Source organism: Mastigoproctus giganteus, chromosome 8, assembly GCF_048544385.1.
Source record: "Mastigoproctus giganteus isolate SK-2022 chromosome 8, ASM4854438v1, whole genome shotgun sequence".
In the NCBI taxonomy this organism is placed as follows: domain Eukaryota; kingdom Metazoa; phylum Arthropoda; class Arachnida; order Uropygi; family Thelyphonidae; genus Mastigoproctus; species Mastigoproctus giganteus.
This window is the reverse complement of record NC_143582.1, coordinates 141933124-141948498: the sequence shown is the minus strand read 5'-3', so window position 1 is coordinate 141948498 and position 15375 is coordinate 141933124. Positions and strand designations below refer to the sequence as shown.

General features: G+C 38.2%; 1 protein-coding gene across 1 annotated transcript in view; it reads left to right on the top strand.

The window, feature by feature from the left end:
- Positions 1 to 11719, top strand: part of LOC150081864 (substance-P receptor-like) — a 132171-nt gene extending 120452 nt beyond the window's left edge. The window contains exons 3-5 of the mRNA XM_090380349.1: positions 7339 to 7429; positions 10866 to 10935; positions 11664 to 11719. Of these exons, the coding sequence (XP_090236475.1) occupies positions 7339 to 7429; positions 10866 to 10935; positions 11664 to 11719 (217 nt within the window). The remainder of the gene's footprint in view (positions 1 to 7338; positions 7430 to 10865; positions 10936 to 11663) is intronic.
- The last annotated feature ends 3656 nt before the right edge of the window (positions 11720 to 15375 follow it).

Below are 15375 nucleotides of genomic sequence, written 5' to 3'. Positions count from 1 at the left end.
AAAAGACAAGCATATTACGTAGTTTCAAAGCTCAAACAGGGGAAAAAGGATCGTCGTTGACAAGAGAAAAAAGGGTCTCATGACTCGGTCTTTAGTGAATGGTCCAAGAAGACATTTGGACAACCTCCTTCACCCAGCCAATTAGCAACCGAAGAAAACAGGGAGAGAATAGCTGACTTCCACCGAATCACGGTAAAAGAAGAACCCATCTCAAACTTAGTAAGAAAGACACCTCTAGTGATCACCACAGTTAGCAAAGAAAACCTCATGAAAGTCATAAATGAACTTCCTAATGAAACAACTGTTGGTCCTAATAATTTCCCTCTTTTCATGGCAAAAATTATCAGCCGTCACATTATTGAAGTGTTGCATCACACCTTAAATGAAATAATTCAAAAGGGTACTCTTTCCTGTATATGGAACAGCTACATAGTCAGGCCCATTCCCAAAATAAAGAAACCAAAATACGCCAAAGACGCCAAATACGCCAAAATACGCCATAACCATAAGTTGAACCCTCTTGAAGATTTTCGAGAAGACCCTTCTCACAGTCCTCACTCAACGCTGCTTCGGGCATCGTCCTCTGCACCTGCAGTCCATCTTATCTGGAAGATCAACTGTCACAAATCTCCTTGACACCCTTTTCGGGATACAGAAAGCTCTTAATAATAAGGAACACTTCGATATTAACTTCCTTGATATATCCGTGCTTTTGACGTTATCTCGATAATGGCTCTGGAACAAATTCTATCTTGCTACTTTAAAATACAAGATAATCTCCTGAAGATTTTCTGTAATATTCAGAAGAAAAGACGCCTCATAATCTCTCCTCACTTTTATTTGCTGCAGTTCTGGAACCATTTTTTGCATCCCATAAAGATAACTTTATTACATATGCTGATGACTTGGAATTCTTCGTCAAATCTAAAGATCTACATCAAGTTAAGCAAACAAATCAACAGGCCAATAACATAAAAAAAATGAACTGGAGTATTACCTCAACTGTATTGGACTGCATTTAAACCCAAGCAAATCTGCTCAGATGATAATTACAAAGAAAAAGAGCAGGATCGATATCTCTATTCTGGTAAGAGGACGCGAATTTCGAAAGGTTAAATCGCACGTAGACCTTGTCCGAAAATGGGATGAGGGACTAACGTTCTCCGAACACTTTGATTAGATCAAAGCAAAAACATATGCGGTGCTCTGGGCTGCCAAACAGAAGTTAATCAGCATTAGAAACCCAGACCTTGTTAAAAATATACCTTAAAATGTAAACTTCCCATCCCACTGTATGCTTCATAGATTTGGTCCTCTGCCCCACAGAACAACTTGAAAGCTTTTCTCAGTATTGAATACTGGCTCTTGAGATGGCTTTTTTTTTTTTTTTTTATGAAAACCCCAAACACGAAGGGTATCAAAACCTGTAGTACTTAGTACCGTGCATGAGTTGAAGGAGAAGTATGGGAGGGATGCCGGAAACTTTACTCTAGAGACTAAACATGGGTTTCACCACTTCAAGCCTCCAATAAGCAAAGTGGTGGTATTTCACCGGTTGATGAAAGTCATCTACCAGGAACAGGATCTCGAAAGAATCACCCATTTACTATCTCTAGAGCCATCCTTCTTTCCAATCTCAGTATTCCTCCCTGGAACAGACAATTAACACAAGAAACATTTTAACATTAGCCCAACTTCTAACAGGAAGATTAGACGCTCCCAGCATTGATAGTTTATTTCAGGAGCAGTCACCAGGAATGCATCGAGAAGTCCCCAGCAACACTGAAACAAGACATCGTCTTCAAATCAGCGTAAAAAAACCTCGACAGCCTAAGTCGCTTTTTTTAACTAAGGAAACACGATAGAACTCATCGATCAACTAAAAACTGAACAGGTAAAACTCTGTAACGGCAACGCCTACAGGTTTCAGGTCTTTGCCGACTGTTATCGTCTCGTGCAACTTTAGTACACAGCCACTCAGCTCAAAACTGCATTTAGTTTTTGATTCCTTTTAATCATATCTTCTTATTATTCCGAATGTCAACATAAGATATCAACATTTGAAATATTCTATTATAAATTCATAATTACACATATGGCAAAATTTTGTATTCAACTTTCAGGATGAATCTCTCATGGACTTTATCTTTTGTTCATGGGCTCTGCTTCACACGTTAGAATGTAACCTGCACCCTTCTCAATGACTGTCCCAAGGGTGTCTTATCAACTGAGAAATATAATAATAACATATTTAAACTTTATTAATGATACATATATGGTTCATTTTTTCTGAAATCTTATGGTTGTCTGGTTAATTTTAACAATGTAATGTATGTACAATTTCTGAGCCCCATACATTATGAATAAATCTTATATTAAAGAAAATAGGAGTAATTTTTAATAGAGGACATTTATTTTGGTGGAAGTACCAAATTTAAGTGTGTATTCGGAATAATTATCAGAATATGCAGTTTTGTGGTTAATGGTGAATTCATAGTTATTGAAACCGTGTTTTTGTTATTTGAATTTCTTCTTGAAGGAATGGGCGTTTCGGAAATTAATCCTTTAATCTGATATTTACAAAAGGTCATTCTGAAAAGACTGCGTGGAGTTGATTTATTCAAAGTAGCCGTGAGCAATGTGAACTTGCTGTGCGCTTGTTTAAACTATCGAATACTTCCAAAAAAAATCATTAATACCACCTGACTAAACCCTTGTAGTAATGGTTTATAATCTTAAAGTATTGAACCGATAGAGTTTCGTATAGTTTGGAAAATAAAAGGTGGAAGCAGCTTACACACAACATAATCGATGCTGAAGTTTTGGACTGTATTTTCAAGAAATAAAATTTCTTTTCCAGAAAGTGAGTTTTGTTGTCACATTTGATTTATGGTGGCCTGTTGCTGAGAAACGAGGCAGAAAAATTTAAGACACTTGTGTGTCAAAATGCTTCACGTTGCGTGAGAGAAGAGAAATATATCGAGTGCACAACGCTGCTGGCAAAGAATCTAATTTTTATATATAGAGGATTTGCGCCATATTTTTATTAACGGACCTAGTGAAACGAAATGACATTATTTTGCTATTGAATTCTCCGATGCTGCGTTGTGTTATTGAGGGCGAGTAATCACAATGACTCCCTGAAATTGCTGGTAGAAGAATGCGCACACAGGCATATAAGAGCTCGTTAAGCAAAATCCTAGGACCTTCTACGAAATTCACGTAATTCTTCTTTTCAGCAGTGAGCCTGTCACTATAAAAACTTTCCGTTTAAATGGAGATGCCTTTGTAAAATAAAGAAGGATTGAAGGTATAAAACTTTTAGTAATGAACCAGAATTTGAATAAGGTCTCGCAACAAAACGCCGTATGGAAAACAGTATTACGACTTCGAATAGGAGTCAGTTTTTAAATATTCCCTTTGTTTTCATTTTCTGCTACTATAAGCATAACGGCTTTTCTCAGAAAAAATGGCACCTTTCTATTTTAATAACTTGTACAATATACATTTACTTTCGTTAAGGTTTTGAACCAAGCGACTGTATTCTTAAATATGGCACGTTAAGAAAACTATGGGGTAGAAAGAAAATACCCTCATGATTGATGTATTTGAATCGTTTACGTTTAAAGTATATAATTTCAATCAAAGCATTAGTAGAGGAAAAAAAAAACCCTTCCCATTTCAACCACCATTCGCTCCAAATGTTTGTCTAGTTCTGTCTTGAATTTATTTAAACTCTCAACTTCTGCAACGACAGATGGAAGTTTGTTCCAGCAATCAACCACACACTGGCTAAAGGCAAACTTCCGCACATTTATTCTACAACTGTCTTTCCTCATTTGAATGTATCTCCCCTCAGGCAGAATCCCATCAGTATTGAGCTTGCTCAAACCATTCAAAGCCTTGTACACACCTCAATCAGATCACCTCGCAGGTGCCTAGTCTCCAGACACTGTAATCTGCAAAACTTAAGCCTTTCTTCGTAAGAGCAATCCTTCATTCCATTCACTAATCTTGTTGCCCTCCTCTGTACTCGTTCCACATCTACATCCTTAAAATGAGGCCTCCAGACCTGTATACAGTACTCAAGGTGTAGCCTGACCATTGTCTTATACATTTCCATTTATTTGTACACACACAATGATTATTATATATATATACATTAACATTCTCGTTACACCTATATAAGACATTATATTATACCTCCTGTTGCACTTCGTACGTGTATCCCAGTCAAAGGTGGCCTCTAGGCAAAAGCCCATCTCCACCCAGTTCAACTGTTGTGGCGTAAAACCTCAACAAATCTAGCCTAAAAACATGTGCGAGGTATTTTACCACCGCCAATATAAGACAGCTGTTGCCCGGTGCCCTTCTCTAGGCCCGGGTTTACGTTATATATTTGTGCCGAATGCACAAGTCCCGCACCCACCAGATGTAGTGCAATACCAGTGGGTTTCAACAAATGAATTACTAGTTGAGAACTTCCACAAATTATCGTCACTTACACCCACTAATTATTATATTAAACAGATATATACAATATTTTTTTTTTAAATATTGTCTTAGATAAGGGGATAATCACCTTACCTCTGCTAGAAAAAATCCTCTATATCATTGACAAGACACCATGAGCTACTCTTTCAGAGTGTCGGCACTGTTCAGAAAACTGCATATCTGACTGCACAAATACCCCCAGATCCTTTTCATTCTCTACCACCTTGAGTGTAGTACCACACAGTTGATATGTTATTCTGGGGTAACTGGTACCCATATGCAGTAGTTTTACATTTGTCAATGTTAGACTTCAGTTGCCACCTCTGAGCCCATCTGCTCAACGTCTCTAGATCCTCTTGCAGTAGCGTATTGTCATTAACAACCCTGCCAACCTTCGTATCGTCTGCAAACTTAGACATTAAGCCTGACGTACCTTCTTGACGTACCAAATGTAATACATACAGAAAACAACAATGGACCCAACACTGAAGCCTGGGGCACCCAACTAATAACATTAGTCCACGAAGAGCAGTGTCCATTAATTACTACTCTCTGTCTTCCACTCAACCATCCCTTTATCCATAGCAGCCTTTTGCCCTTACTGCCATAATGCTACAATTTGTACAGTAGTCTTCCATGTGCAACAGTATCAAAAGCTTTCCTAATATTCAAGTATATGATATCAAAATTATTTTTCCCATCCAGTTCCTCTGTGACAACATCGTAGTATCCAATCAAATTAGTCAGACAAGGCTTCCACTCAACAAACCCATGCTGTGTCTGAGCTATAACTGAAGACTTGTCTAGATGATCCTGCAGTGCTTTTTTAACCAGTGCCATTAATTTTCCTGGAACAGAAGTTAAACTAACAGGTGTGTAATTACTTGTCACCTTTTGATCCTCATTTGTGAATTTGGGTCACATTTGCACATCTCAAGTCCATGGCTACCTCCCACGAGTCCAAGGAATCTCTCATAATTATGGCTAAGGGTTTGTTTACTTCCTTTGCAGTCTCCTTTATATAACTGGATAGATCCCATCCACCCAAGGTGCCTTTCTTATGTTTATCTTCAACAATTTTTCCTCCACTTTCCTATCAGTTATTAAAAAAACACTTTTAATAACTGATAAACTTACTACCATAGTTTAATACACCTCTGGTATTCCCATCCCTGAATAACTCCTCAGGTGTGAACGTAGATGCAAAATACTCATTAAGTTTGTTAGCTACCTGAGCAGGTCACCAACAGTTGAACCATCGATATCAAGTGGACCAATCTGATTCATCTCCTTCCTTCTAGAGTTTACATAAGTAAAGAGCTCTTTGCTTTGTCCTTTACATAAGTAAAGAACATAAAGGTATAATATAAAAATAATTGATATTATACATGGTTTTTCAAAGATGATGGTCAGTAATTTAAAGGTGAAAACTGCAAACTGAAATAAGCAAAAAAGTCCCAGTGAACATCACACCGCAAATGAACCGTTTTCGAGAAAATGCACATTTTCTGTTAAGACCCGCCACTGACTATGGGAACACTTGTTTAGCAAAAAGCTGTGAATCTTTGGCTAAGGATGGTTTTATAAACATAAGTTAATGCATTTTTAATTTTTGGTTTCAACACCACAGGATTTTACAGATGTTACAAAAGCTGTTCAAAATGCTGTCCTTGCATCCTTACGCAGCTTTGTAGTCTTCTCTGTATTGAGTTGCGAATCTTCTCAGGCATTCCTGGGTCATTTCTGATTTGCTGAAAGGCTCCTTCAACCTGACGCTGCAATTCCTCAACTGTGTTAATGTCAGAAGTGTACACTAAGCTTTTACCAGACCCCGTATACAAAAATCCATGGGATTTAAGTCTGGTAATCTGGGAGGCCACATTACGGGCCCACCTCTACCTATCCACCGTTTACCATACCTTCTAGTTAGATACTGAGTCACAACTCGAGAAAAATGTGCCGGTGCAACATCATGCATAAACCACATGTTCTGCCTTTACTGAAGTTGAACATTATCATCATCAAGGAGGTCTGGAAGAAGATTCTTCAGGAACTGAAGGTACAGCTCTCCTGTTTGGCAGAATGTGTGGTCCAATTAGATGGTCTCCTAGTAGTCCTGCCCAGACATTCAACGGGAAACGTTGCTGATGTCGTGACTCGTGAATTGTATTAGGATTTTCGTCGGACCAAACGTGACAGTTATGAAAATTAAAAATACCATCACGAGTAAACCCAGTTTCGTCAGTGAACAAAATGTTTAAAAATCGGGGGTTCAGGAAACACTGTTTTTGCATCCACTGACAGAAGTTCACTCAGGGAGGGTGGTCTGTATTGCTGACACCTTGTACACGCTGGATATGGTAGGAGTACAGTAATTGGCAATGTAAAATTTGCTATACACTGCCATGACTCAGTATGCGCTCTTGCAGAACAACTCTCCTTGTCGAAATGCTTAGATTTTGTTTTATTCTTTCTAACACCGTTTCCTCAACGTACTGAGTCATAGCAGCTAGTTCAATTGGATTAGCTATTGGGAATATGATTTGAGATTTTCTTTGTAATTGCTTCTTCCTCTGCTTACTCATTCTAAAGTTACTTCATTGTGAAAGTTTAAATGACTTAAAGAGGAAATGTTTAGAGTTATTTATATTTTTTCAGCGTTTAATTAAAGCTATAAACATGACCATAATAGAAAATGATGAAATCATAAACATCACATTAACAGAATATGAAATCAGGCAGTCTTTAAGATTTAGTGTTATTTGATGCATGGTACATGTTAAGTTTCGTATATAAATAAAAGTCATTGTGGACGATAAGGTTTTCCTAATTTTATGTTTACAGATATAAGTACATTAACGTCATTTGGTTTTGCTGCCATTGGCTGGCTATGAGCAACTCTTGTTACAACCCTTTCATCTACGCCATGTACAATGTAAGTATTCTTTGTACATATTTTACATTGTGTATAAATGAGTGTGATTAATTTCTTATAAACATTAAATTTCTTTTTGGAATAGAAACAACGTTAAATTATATTAGTTAAATCATAAATATATATATTGTATTGCTCTTATTAAAGACACTTTTTTCTCATTTTAACACTAATTTCCTAACTACTAATCTACTTCAAGATTAGTAACTTGGACACTAGGTAGCATCGCTCATGCCTCCCCGTGGCGGGGCGCGGAATCTGTGAGGAAAAACTACTTCCAAAGACTAAAATGAGTAGTCCAAACCACAACCATCGATCCCAAAGATCTGGCCCCATTGGATCGGAAAAATCAGGTCAATGATACCTTTGTTATCAAAAGACAAAAATAAGTGACACTTCACGCACCTACATTAATATTCATTCGGTCTACGACAGAGCAGCTATTAGGAAACTGGTCTCCATAGTCATCCAGAAATGTCTAGAAAGTGTGGCTGAACACCAAAAATGTCAAAAGGCTTAAATCAAGAGACATTCTGATGGAGATATCAAATATGAACACTCGCTTTACTGCTTAAATTTCAGCATTTGTAGAGATATCAGTAATGGTGTCTCCTCATAATACTGTACTTAAGACACACTTACTGGAATCCAAATCATCAAAGTGAGTAATTTCTCAATTGGTCCTTATCAACGTCTTCGAAGAAGAAATTAGAAATAAGTTAGAAGAACAAGGTGTCATAGCTGTGAGAATTATGGTAACCAGAGGTGGAACAGTTACTCCAACCGGAAATCCCATTCTGGTTTTTACCACTTCCAAACCACCTACATCGGCCAAGGGAGGATATTTAAATTGCAACACGAGACCATTCATTCCAAATCCTCTCCATTGCTTGAAATGGCAAAAATATGGTCAGTAACATATGGCATGCCGTGGAGTTACCGTCCGCTCAAAATGTAGATCTCAGGAACATACCAATCAGAACTACCCAGCCGAAATGTCCAAACTGTAACAAAGACATTTCTGTGTACTGTAAAAACAAACTCATCAAGAAAATCTAACATGGTAAACTAAAAACCAACACCGAACAAACGAAGACAAGCGACAAGCTAAGAAAACGAATTAGCAATAGATATTGTTGAGAATGAAGAGGTCGATACAAGTAAACCATATTTCCCCAAAAAGGAAAACCTAAGATCGAAAATTTTAAGAACTTGGAAGAAACAGTCTGAAACTTCTCCGAAATCACATAATGTAAACCATAATCCAACGGAACTGCAGGCGATTCCATTCTAACATCAATGATATGTATGATCTCATTGCACAGCAGAGCCTGTGTGTCTTTGCTTACAGGAGACCTATCTCACACCTAAAGACCATCTCAATAAAGAACTATACTGAATACCGTATAAGATAGAGTAACAGAAGGCAAATACTCATGGTGGTGTTGAAATACTAATTATTTCTCGTGACCTTATATTGTCCCGATTAACACAACCATTGAAGCAGTTGCAGTACGCATAGCCGCTAAATACCTAATAATAGTTAACAATTATCATTATACCTCATTTAACAAAATAGGTACCAGCAAATCGAAAATTACTACAAGATTTAGAAGGTACAGTAATTCAAATACCGTCCGCCTTCTATATACTGGGAGATCTGAATGGACACGGCATTTCCTGGGATGACACTGAAAAACGACAAACTGAAAACCGGTATCCGGTTTTCAGTTTGTCCACCGGTATCAAAAACGTTGATACCGGTGGAACGTCGAATGCAACCCAGGGAGCACCTGAATTTTGTATTCTGCATTTCGAAATATTATACTTTTGTTCCGAAGGCGATGACAACAATATGACAGCGCATCGTGCCAGAATCTTGCAAGAATGGTTCGGAGAACAAGACACGGATTTTCGCTGTTTTCCCTTGCTCTCACATTCACCTGGTTCCAATCCTATTGAGAATGAGTGCGAGATGCTGGAGAGAACTATTCGGCAACGAAGTCATATTCCTTCAACTTTGTCGCAGCTACGAGATATTTTACTAGCAGAATGGTTGCAATTGGAACAAAGTAAAACACCTTATGAAATCTATGCCGCACCGCACACACGCTGTTATTTAACCCCTCTACTATAGAGCACTATACATGGTGAGGGGACCTCCCACTGATATTACTGGTACTCCAGATTAGCATCACTGGGATCCAACTCCCACAGCTTAGGTTCCAGGGTATCATCATAGGAATCGGGAGTGTTTTCCCTGCCCTTCGATCCGGGGAAATTCGGAAGGGAGGATGTCCTCGTGAGTAGCACATTTGGTAGGATGGTGTCCTCCCTACACCGGGTGGAAAAGACCTAGGTTCGAATCCCGTCAATGACGGGAGGAATTTTTATGCGTCTTTTTACAACGTGGATGAGTGAGTTGGTCTCAGGTGAGGACAGCATGGTTTTTTTCTCCAGGAAACTCGGGTTTGTTGTCCAAAAAAACCAGAAAATCGACCTCAGAACACACGCAATTTACAGACAATATATACGCAGTAACATAGCTTAGTTGCGATGTTCCTAAAACCCAATAACAATAACGATCGTAAAGGAGGATCCTAGTGGTTGAGGCGTCCATCTTCAACATACCACTTTGACCCTGCTTCGATAACATGGCTGATCCTGGAAGGCTCAGCCAGCATCAATCAGCTAGTGGGTTCTCCTGCAAAGGTCAACCGTGTCAATACCATTCCCCTACCCTCATGGACAAGATTCAGGCTGGCGGCATTGCGAGGATAGTGTCTGAGTAGCCTTGGCATCCCACTCCCTAGCGCATTTATTGCTTCCGGTAATGGGCGTACCCTTTGAGCTTCGTGGTGGGTGGGGAGCCCGGACTCTGAAAACCAAAATCTGCATGAACGCTGATAAGGTAATTTCTTCTGGGGGCCCCAAACCGATCCCTATCTGCAAATGTAAACACCGACCCAGATAATGTCACATCTGATAAAAGACAGAAAACAAAAGTTATATCAGGTCCAACACCTCGTTATCTGATAATTCACTCTACTAGTGAGAAGCACTTAGGAAAAATGTCACCCATCTTTATCCAGAAGGGTTTGAAAGGTTCGACAGGCTTTCCTAATTCTATCAAACGGCTTCGCTCAGGTGACATTCTTGTAGAGACCAGAAGTGACAAACATTCAGAACAGCTAATCCGAGCTACATCTATGGGGTAATGACGATCAATGTTATCCCCCCCCTCCTGACAAGACACTGAACTCATCCAGGAATGAGATCTTATGGAAGTGTCTGAAGAATAAATGTGTTCAAATCTGAAGCAAATCTGTCCGATCTATTTAATTTTCGCATATTCATCTTAGATCATTAATTTTTTTTAATCCTCACCGGAAAAAAATAATATTTTATTGTTTATTTATTCATTAATTATTTTCAGGAAAGATTCAACACTGAGTTCAAGATTCGCTTCCGTCGGTGCTGTAATAAGAAAAGGCGAAACCAGAAAGGTAATCAAGATTCCGATCAGAGGAAATCGGATAGTCAGATGTCAACAAGACTTGTGGATTTGGTGCCGTGAATATATTGGATCAACGTTGTTCACTGATGTAGTACAAAGATTCGAGTTCCTTTTATTTTTTGAATACATATTTTAAAAAATTCTGAACATCTACTCTCATTGTTGATTCAGCCTACCTAGTGGCTGTTTTATGTCGTAAACATCATCGAAATATTCATTTAAGTCGAGGAAAACAAAATATCCTGCTTAGAAACTAAATTATTTATTAATCTGCATGTTATCCATTGTGTGAGTCATGTTGTGGATGGTTTGGTTCTGGATATTACTTATTTCTTTTCGTTACACTAGTTCATCTCTACTGTACCTGACGAACATTTTTCATCCTTATAAATATTTCGGAAACTATTTATTTCTACACGATATTTATGACACGCACGTGATGTTATAATTTATGTTAATAATATTTTTTTACTGTATAAATACCGCGACGATTTTTGTATTATATTTCGGAGGTATGTGCCTGTTTTTTCTTAAAATGTAATTTTTTTAGAAAAGAATTAAAGTCCCTTAAATTATAATTTCTTTATCTCTCAAATTGCGATGTTATAAATGTGGGTTGCCTAGATAATGCGCTACAGATAACAACCATCCCACGCACGATCTTATTTATCTGTAAAGCAGAATCATCAGCCTGAGGGGATCTTCTGATGTTGAGAGTGTTGTTTATTTGTAGTACAATACTGAAGCAACTCGTGGTAGTGCTGTCAATTTGAGATAATTTTTTATTCCTTATGTCTTTCTGTTAAAAATAAATTTAGCAAAATATTTAAGATATTAAAAAGTTTTATTTAGGTTTCTGAGCTTGTTTTAAATCAGTTGGTAAATTTTTTTATAGCCTCTGGAGGAAGATTTAAGGCTTATTGTACTGAGTTTCGTCTCAATATTTCTCTCAAAGTATACAGTATGTATTTTATCGAGTAGCCTCTTCGCTGTAAATAATGTTTTCGAACTCTTAAACTTGGTTTATTCAGGTAGATGTTAAGGAAAGTTGAATGATGTCATCGAAATTTTTTGACATTCATTTTGTATCATTTTTATTGAAATTCTGATTTAATATCAAAATCCTTGTTATGGAGATATTTACTTTGGCATATATAATTAAGATTTTCAATTCTATTTAAAACAAGTACCTGTAAAATGCTTAAAGAGTGGATGTACGAATTCACATCTATACGTGTGCATTTTATTTTCAAAAATTCCTTTTCGTGAACTTTGTAATTAAATTGAAATCAACGAAAAACGACAGTATTCATAATTAACTTTAAAATATTATAAGACAAAACCAAACTGTGTTATCGGATAAAATTCTAATAATGTGGTGACAGAAATAAGAACTTAACTAATGCTGTTTTCAAATTTATGTTTATGAAATAACCCTGTAATTATCCCTGAAGTTACATCACTGTATATTGAAAAACTTGTTTTTTTTTCACAGTAATAAAAATGCAAAAACAAAAGCAGTATTTCATTTTCGAAAATTAGCTTTATAATATTGGATGTTGTATTTGAGACGATTCTTCCTGAATGCTACATATATTCAGCGCAGGGCTTCAAGTTAGAATAATCTGCACTAATAATCTGCATAAATGCAGATTATTAGTGCGAATTACAGCTTTTATTAGAGTTGAAATACAGTTCTCATACATTCCGGTCTCGGTATGAGCGCATAATATATCCTCTCTGAACGTAAATTTTACTTCGCTTCTTTTGGATCTCTGGTCACGTTTGGAATTAGTGTAAATTTTTTCCTGATATTGCAGTCAAATCAGCAATTCCGGCGAATAATCGTGGCCTGTCAGTTCCCTATACAGCAAATAATACATAAGATGCATTCCCAACTGTAAAATTCATGGAATCGAAGGATTACAAATAAATGACATCACATAAAGCCTATAACTGAAACATGCATATATTTATAATCCAGGTATAACCAGCCCCTCGACGTGGGCACCAGTACGTGGCAAGGGGATCTCCCAATGGTGCCACTGGTCTTGTCTTCCAAATTAGCATCACTGGGATTCAACGTCAGGCTGAGACCATTAGAATCCGCGTGTTCGCCGTGCTCTGCGATCCGTGGAAATTCGAAAAGGCGGATCCTGGTGGTTGAGGGGGCCAGCTTCAACACATCACTTTGGCTCCTCCTGCTTCGACAAGTCGGATGGTCCTGGATGGCTCGGCCATGATCAATCTGCTAGTGGATTCGCCTGCAAGTAACAACAGCCACAGCCGAGTGCATTTATTGCTTTCTGGCTAGTGGGCGTCCAATTTGTGCTCCATGGTGAGTGGAGAGCTCGGGAACTGAACCAAACAAAATCTCCATGAATCCTCATAGAATAATTTCTTCTGGGAAAGCCAACCGGTCCCTATCTGCAAACTTGGACGTTTACCCAATAGTGCCACTTTGGCAAAGAGACAAAGAGCTGAGGAACTATTAGATCCAACACCTCAATTTCTGATAATCCGCTACACTAGTGAGAAGTTTTTACGAAAAATGTCACCTTTTTTATGCGAAAGGGTTGCCATGCTCTTCTAAATCTGTCAAACAGCTCGCTCAGGCGACGTATTTGTAGAGACTAGAAGGGACAGACATTCAAAACAGGTCCTCCGAGTCACATCGACGGAGGAATGCCTATCACAGTCACCCCCTCAAATACAGTTAACTGATCTTGTGGTGTCATTGCTGAATGGTATCTCACGAATGTGTAGGAAGATTAAATCTGTTTTGAATTAAAGAAAAAGAATAAAAAAAAGAGTGACAGCTGCGAAACGAATATTCATGCTTAGAGGTGGGAAAGTTTTTCCCACTAAACACAACTTCCTAACGTTCAATTTAGCAACGTCTCTTAATGAAATCAAAGCTGGCTATATCAACTGTCCAATGCGTCCATATATCCCAAATCCTTTAAGGTGTTTTAAGTGCCTGAAATATGGACACTCGCAAATGGCTTGTTTGTGGCCCTTGCATGTGCTCGATATGTTGCAAAGGACCACGAAATTACATCATGTTCAGCTACAAAACCCACCTGCATTAACGGCCAATGCAAACACCCTGCTTATTCATGAGCATGGCAAGTGGAAAAAAGAAAAAGAAATCCAAAGACTTAAGGCAGAGCTGAACATATATCAGGAGGCAATAAAAGCGGTGAAACCTATAAATACAAACCTACCTACGCTCTGAAGGTAGCAGTGAGATGTATCATTAGAACTCAAACCGAAATGACCATCCCACCGACAGTCATTCACTCCCAACGCATACTACCTATTAAATTCAAGAAAACCTGCACAGAAAGATCAGTTAGCTGCCACTCCTATATCCGTACCTCGTAAGGCTACACAGTAACAAAAGAAATTTCTGGAGAAAAGAAGACGACGACTGAAGTATTCCCTAGTTCCCGTGAAATTATGGATGTGGAGGAGAATGAGGTATCAGATGACATAGCCTTGGAACTGTTTGCGGAAAAAGAAATGGACGCAGGGCAGCGTCCGTACTTCCCCAAAACAGATAAATTCAAAACTGAGAAAAGTAAACCCTCAGCACTTTGAAAGCCTGAGGGATGGACAAAGCCAAAATAATGGCTAAATTTCTGCAGTGGAATTGTCGTGGATTCAGGCAAAATAATGATGACATCAATTCCATCCTACAAAAGCACGAGCCAGTTTACTTTTGCTTGAAGGAGACACATTCGAAGGTAAATAAAAACCCATCACTTCATAATATTACTATCATACTTAAGGACAGAACTGGCGATGAACCTGCCCATGGAGTTGTCATCCTTGTTGGAAACCAGACACTATTCCAATATGCGCCGCTTTCCAGGGAGCCGAATACCAAGTGTTATAGTGATCAAGCGATCTCCGAGTGATTTCCAGAGCGTTTCCTGAAAGAATGTAGTTTTGTTCAGTTGTAAAAGTTTTCTTACGTTCCATTTAATTAACAGAAAACGTAGTCTTACAAACTATAAGTAGGTTTTAGTAAGGAAAACCAGCTTTTTCCCCCTTGAACTCCCCTTGACAGGGCTAGTAACCTGGAGAAGAAATTCACTCTCCCAAGGCTGCGAGGAGCAAAGATGGATAACACTGAGTTTCCACCTTTAGAGTCATCGAGCTCAAGACTGGGGATATTCTGGTAGAGACAATGAAATCCAAACATTCTGCAAAACTATTAAAGTTGACTACTTTTGGCGTACATCTAATAAACATTACTCCCCATGCCACTTTAAACTCCTCATAGATTGAACGAATTCCAAATCATGATTCTCCTTCCTTAGAATCATCTAAGGAAGGAGAATCATGATTCGGAAACATGCTATTCTTGTTCTGACTAGGAGCATAATTCTCACTTTTAGCTCTCCCATTCTACCAACATGCA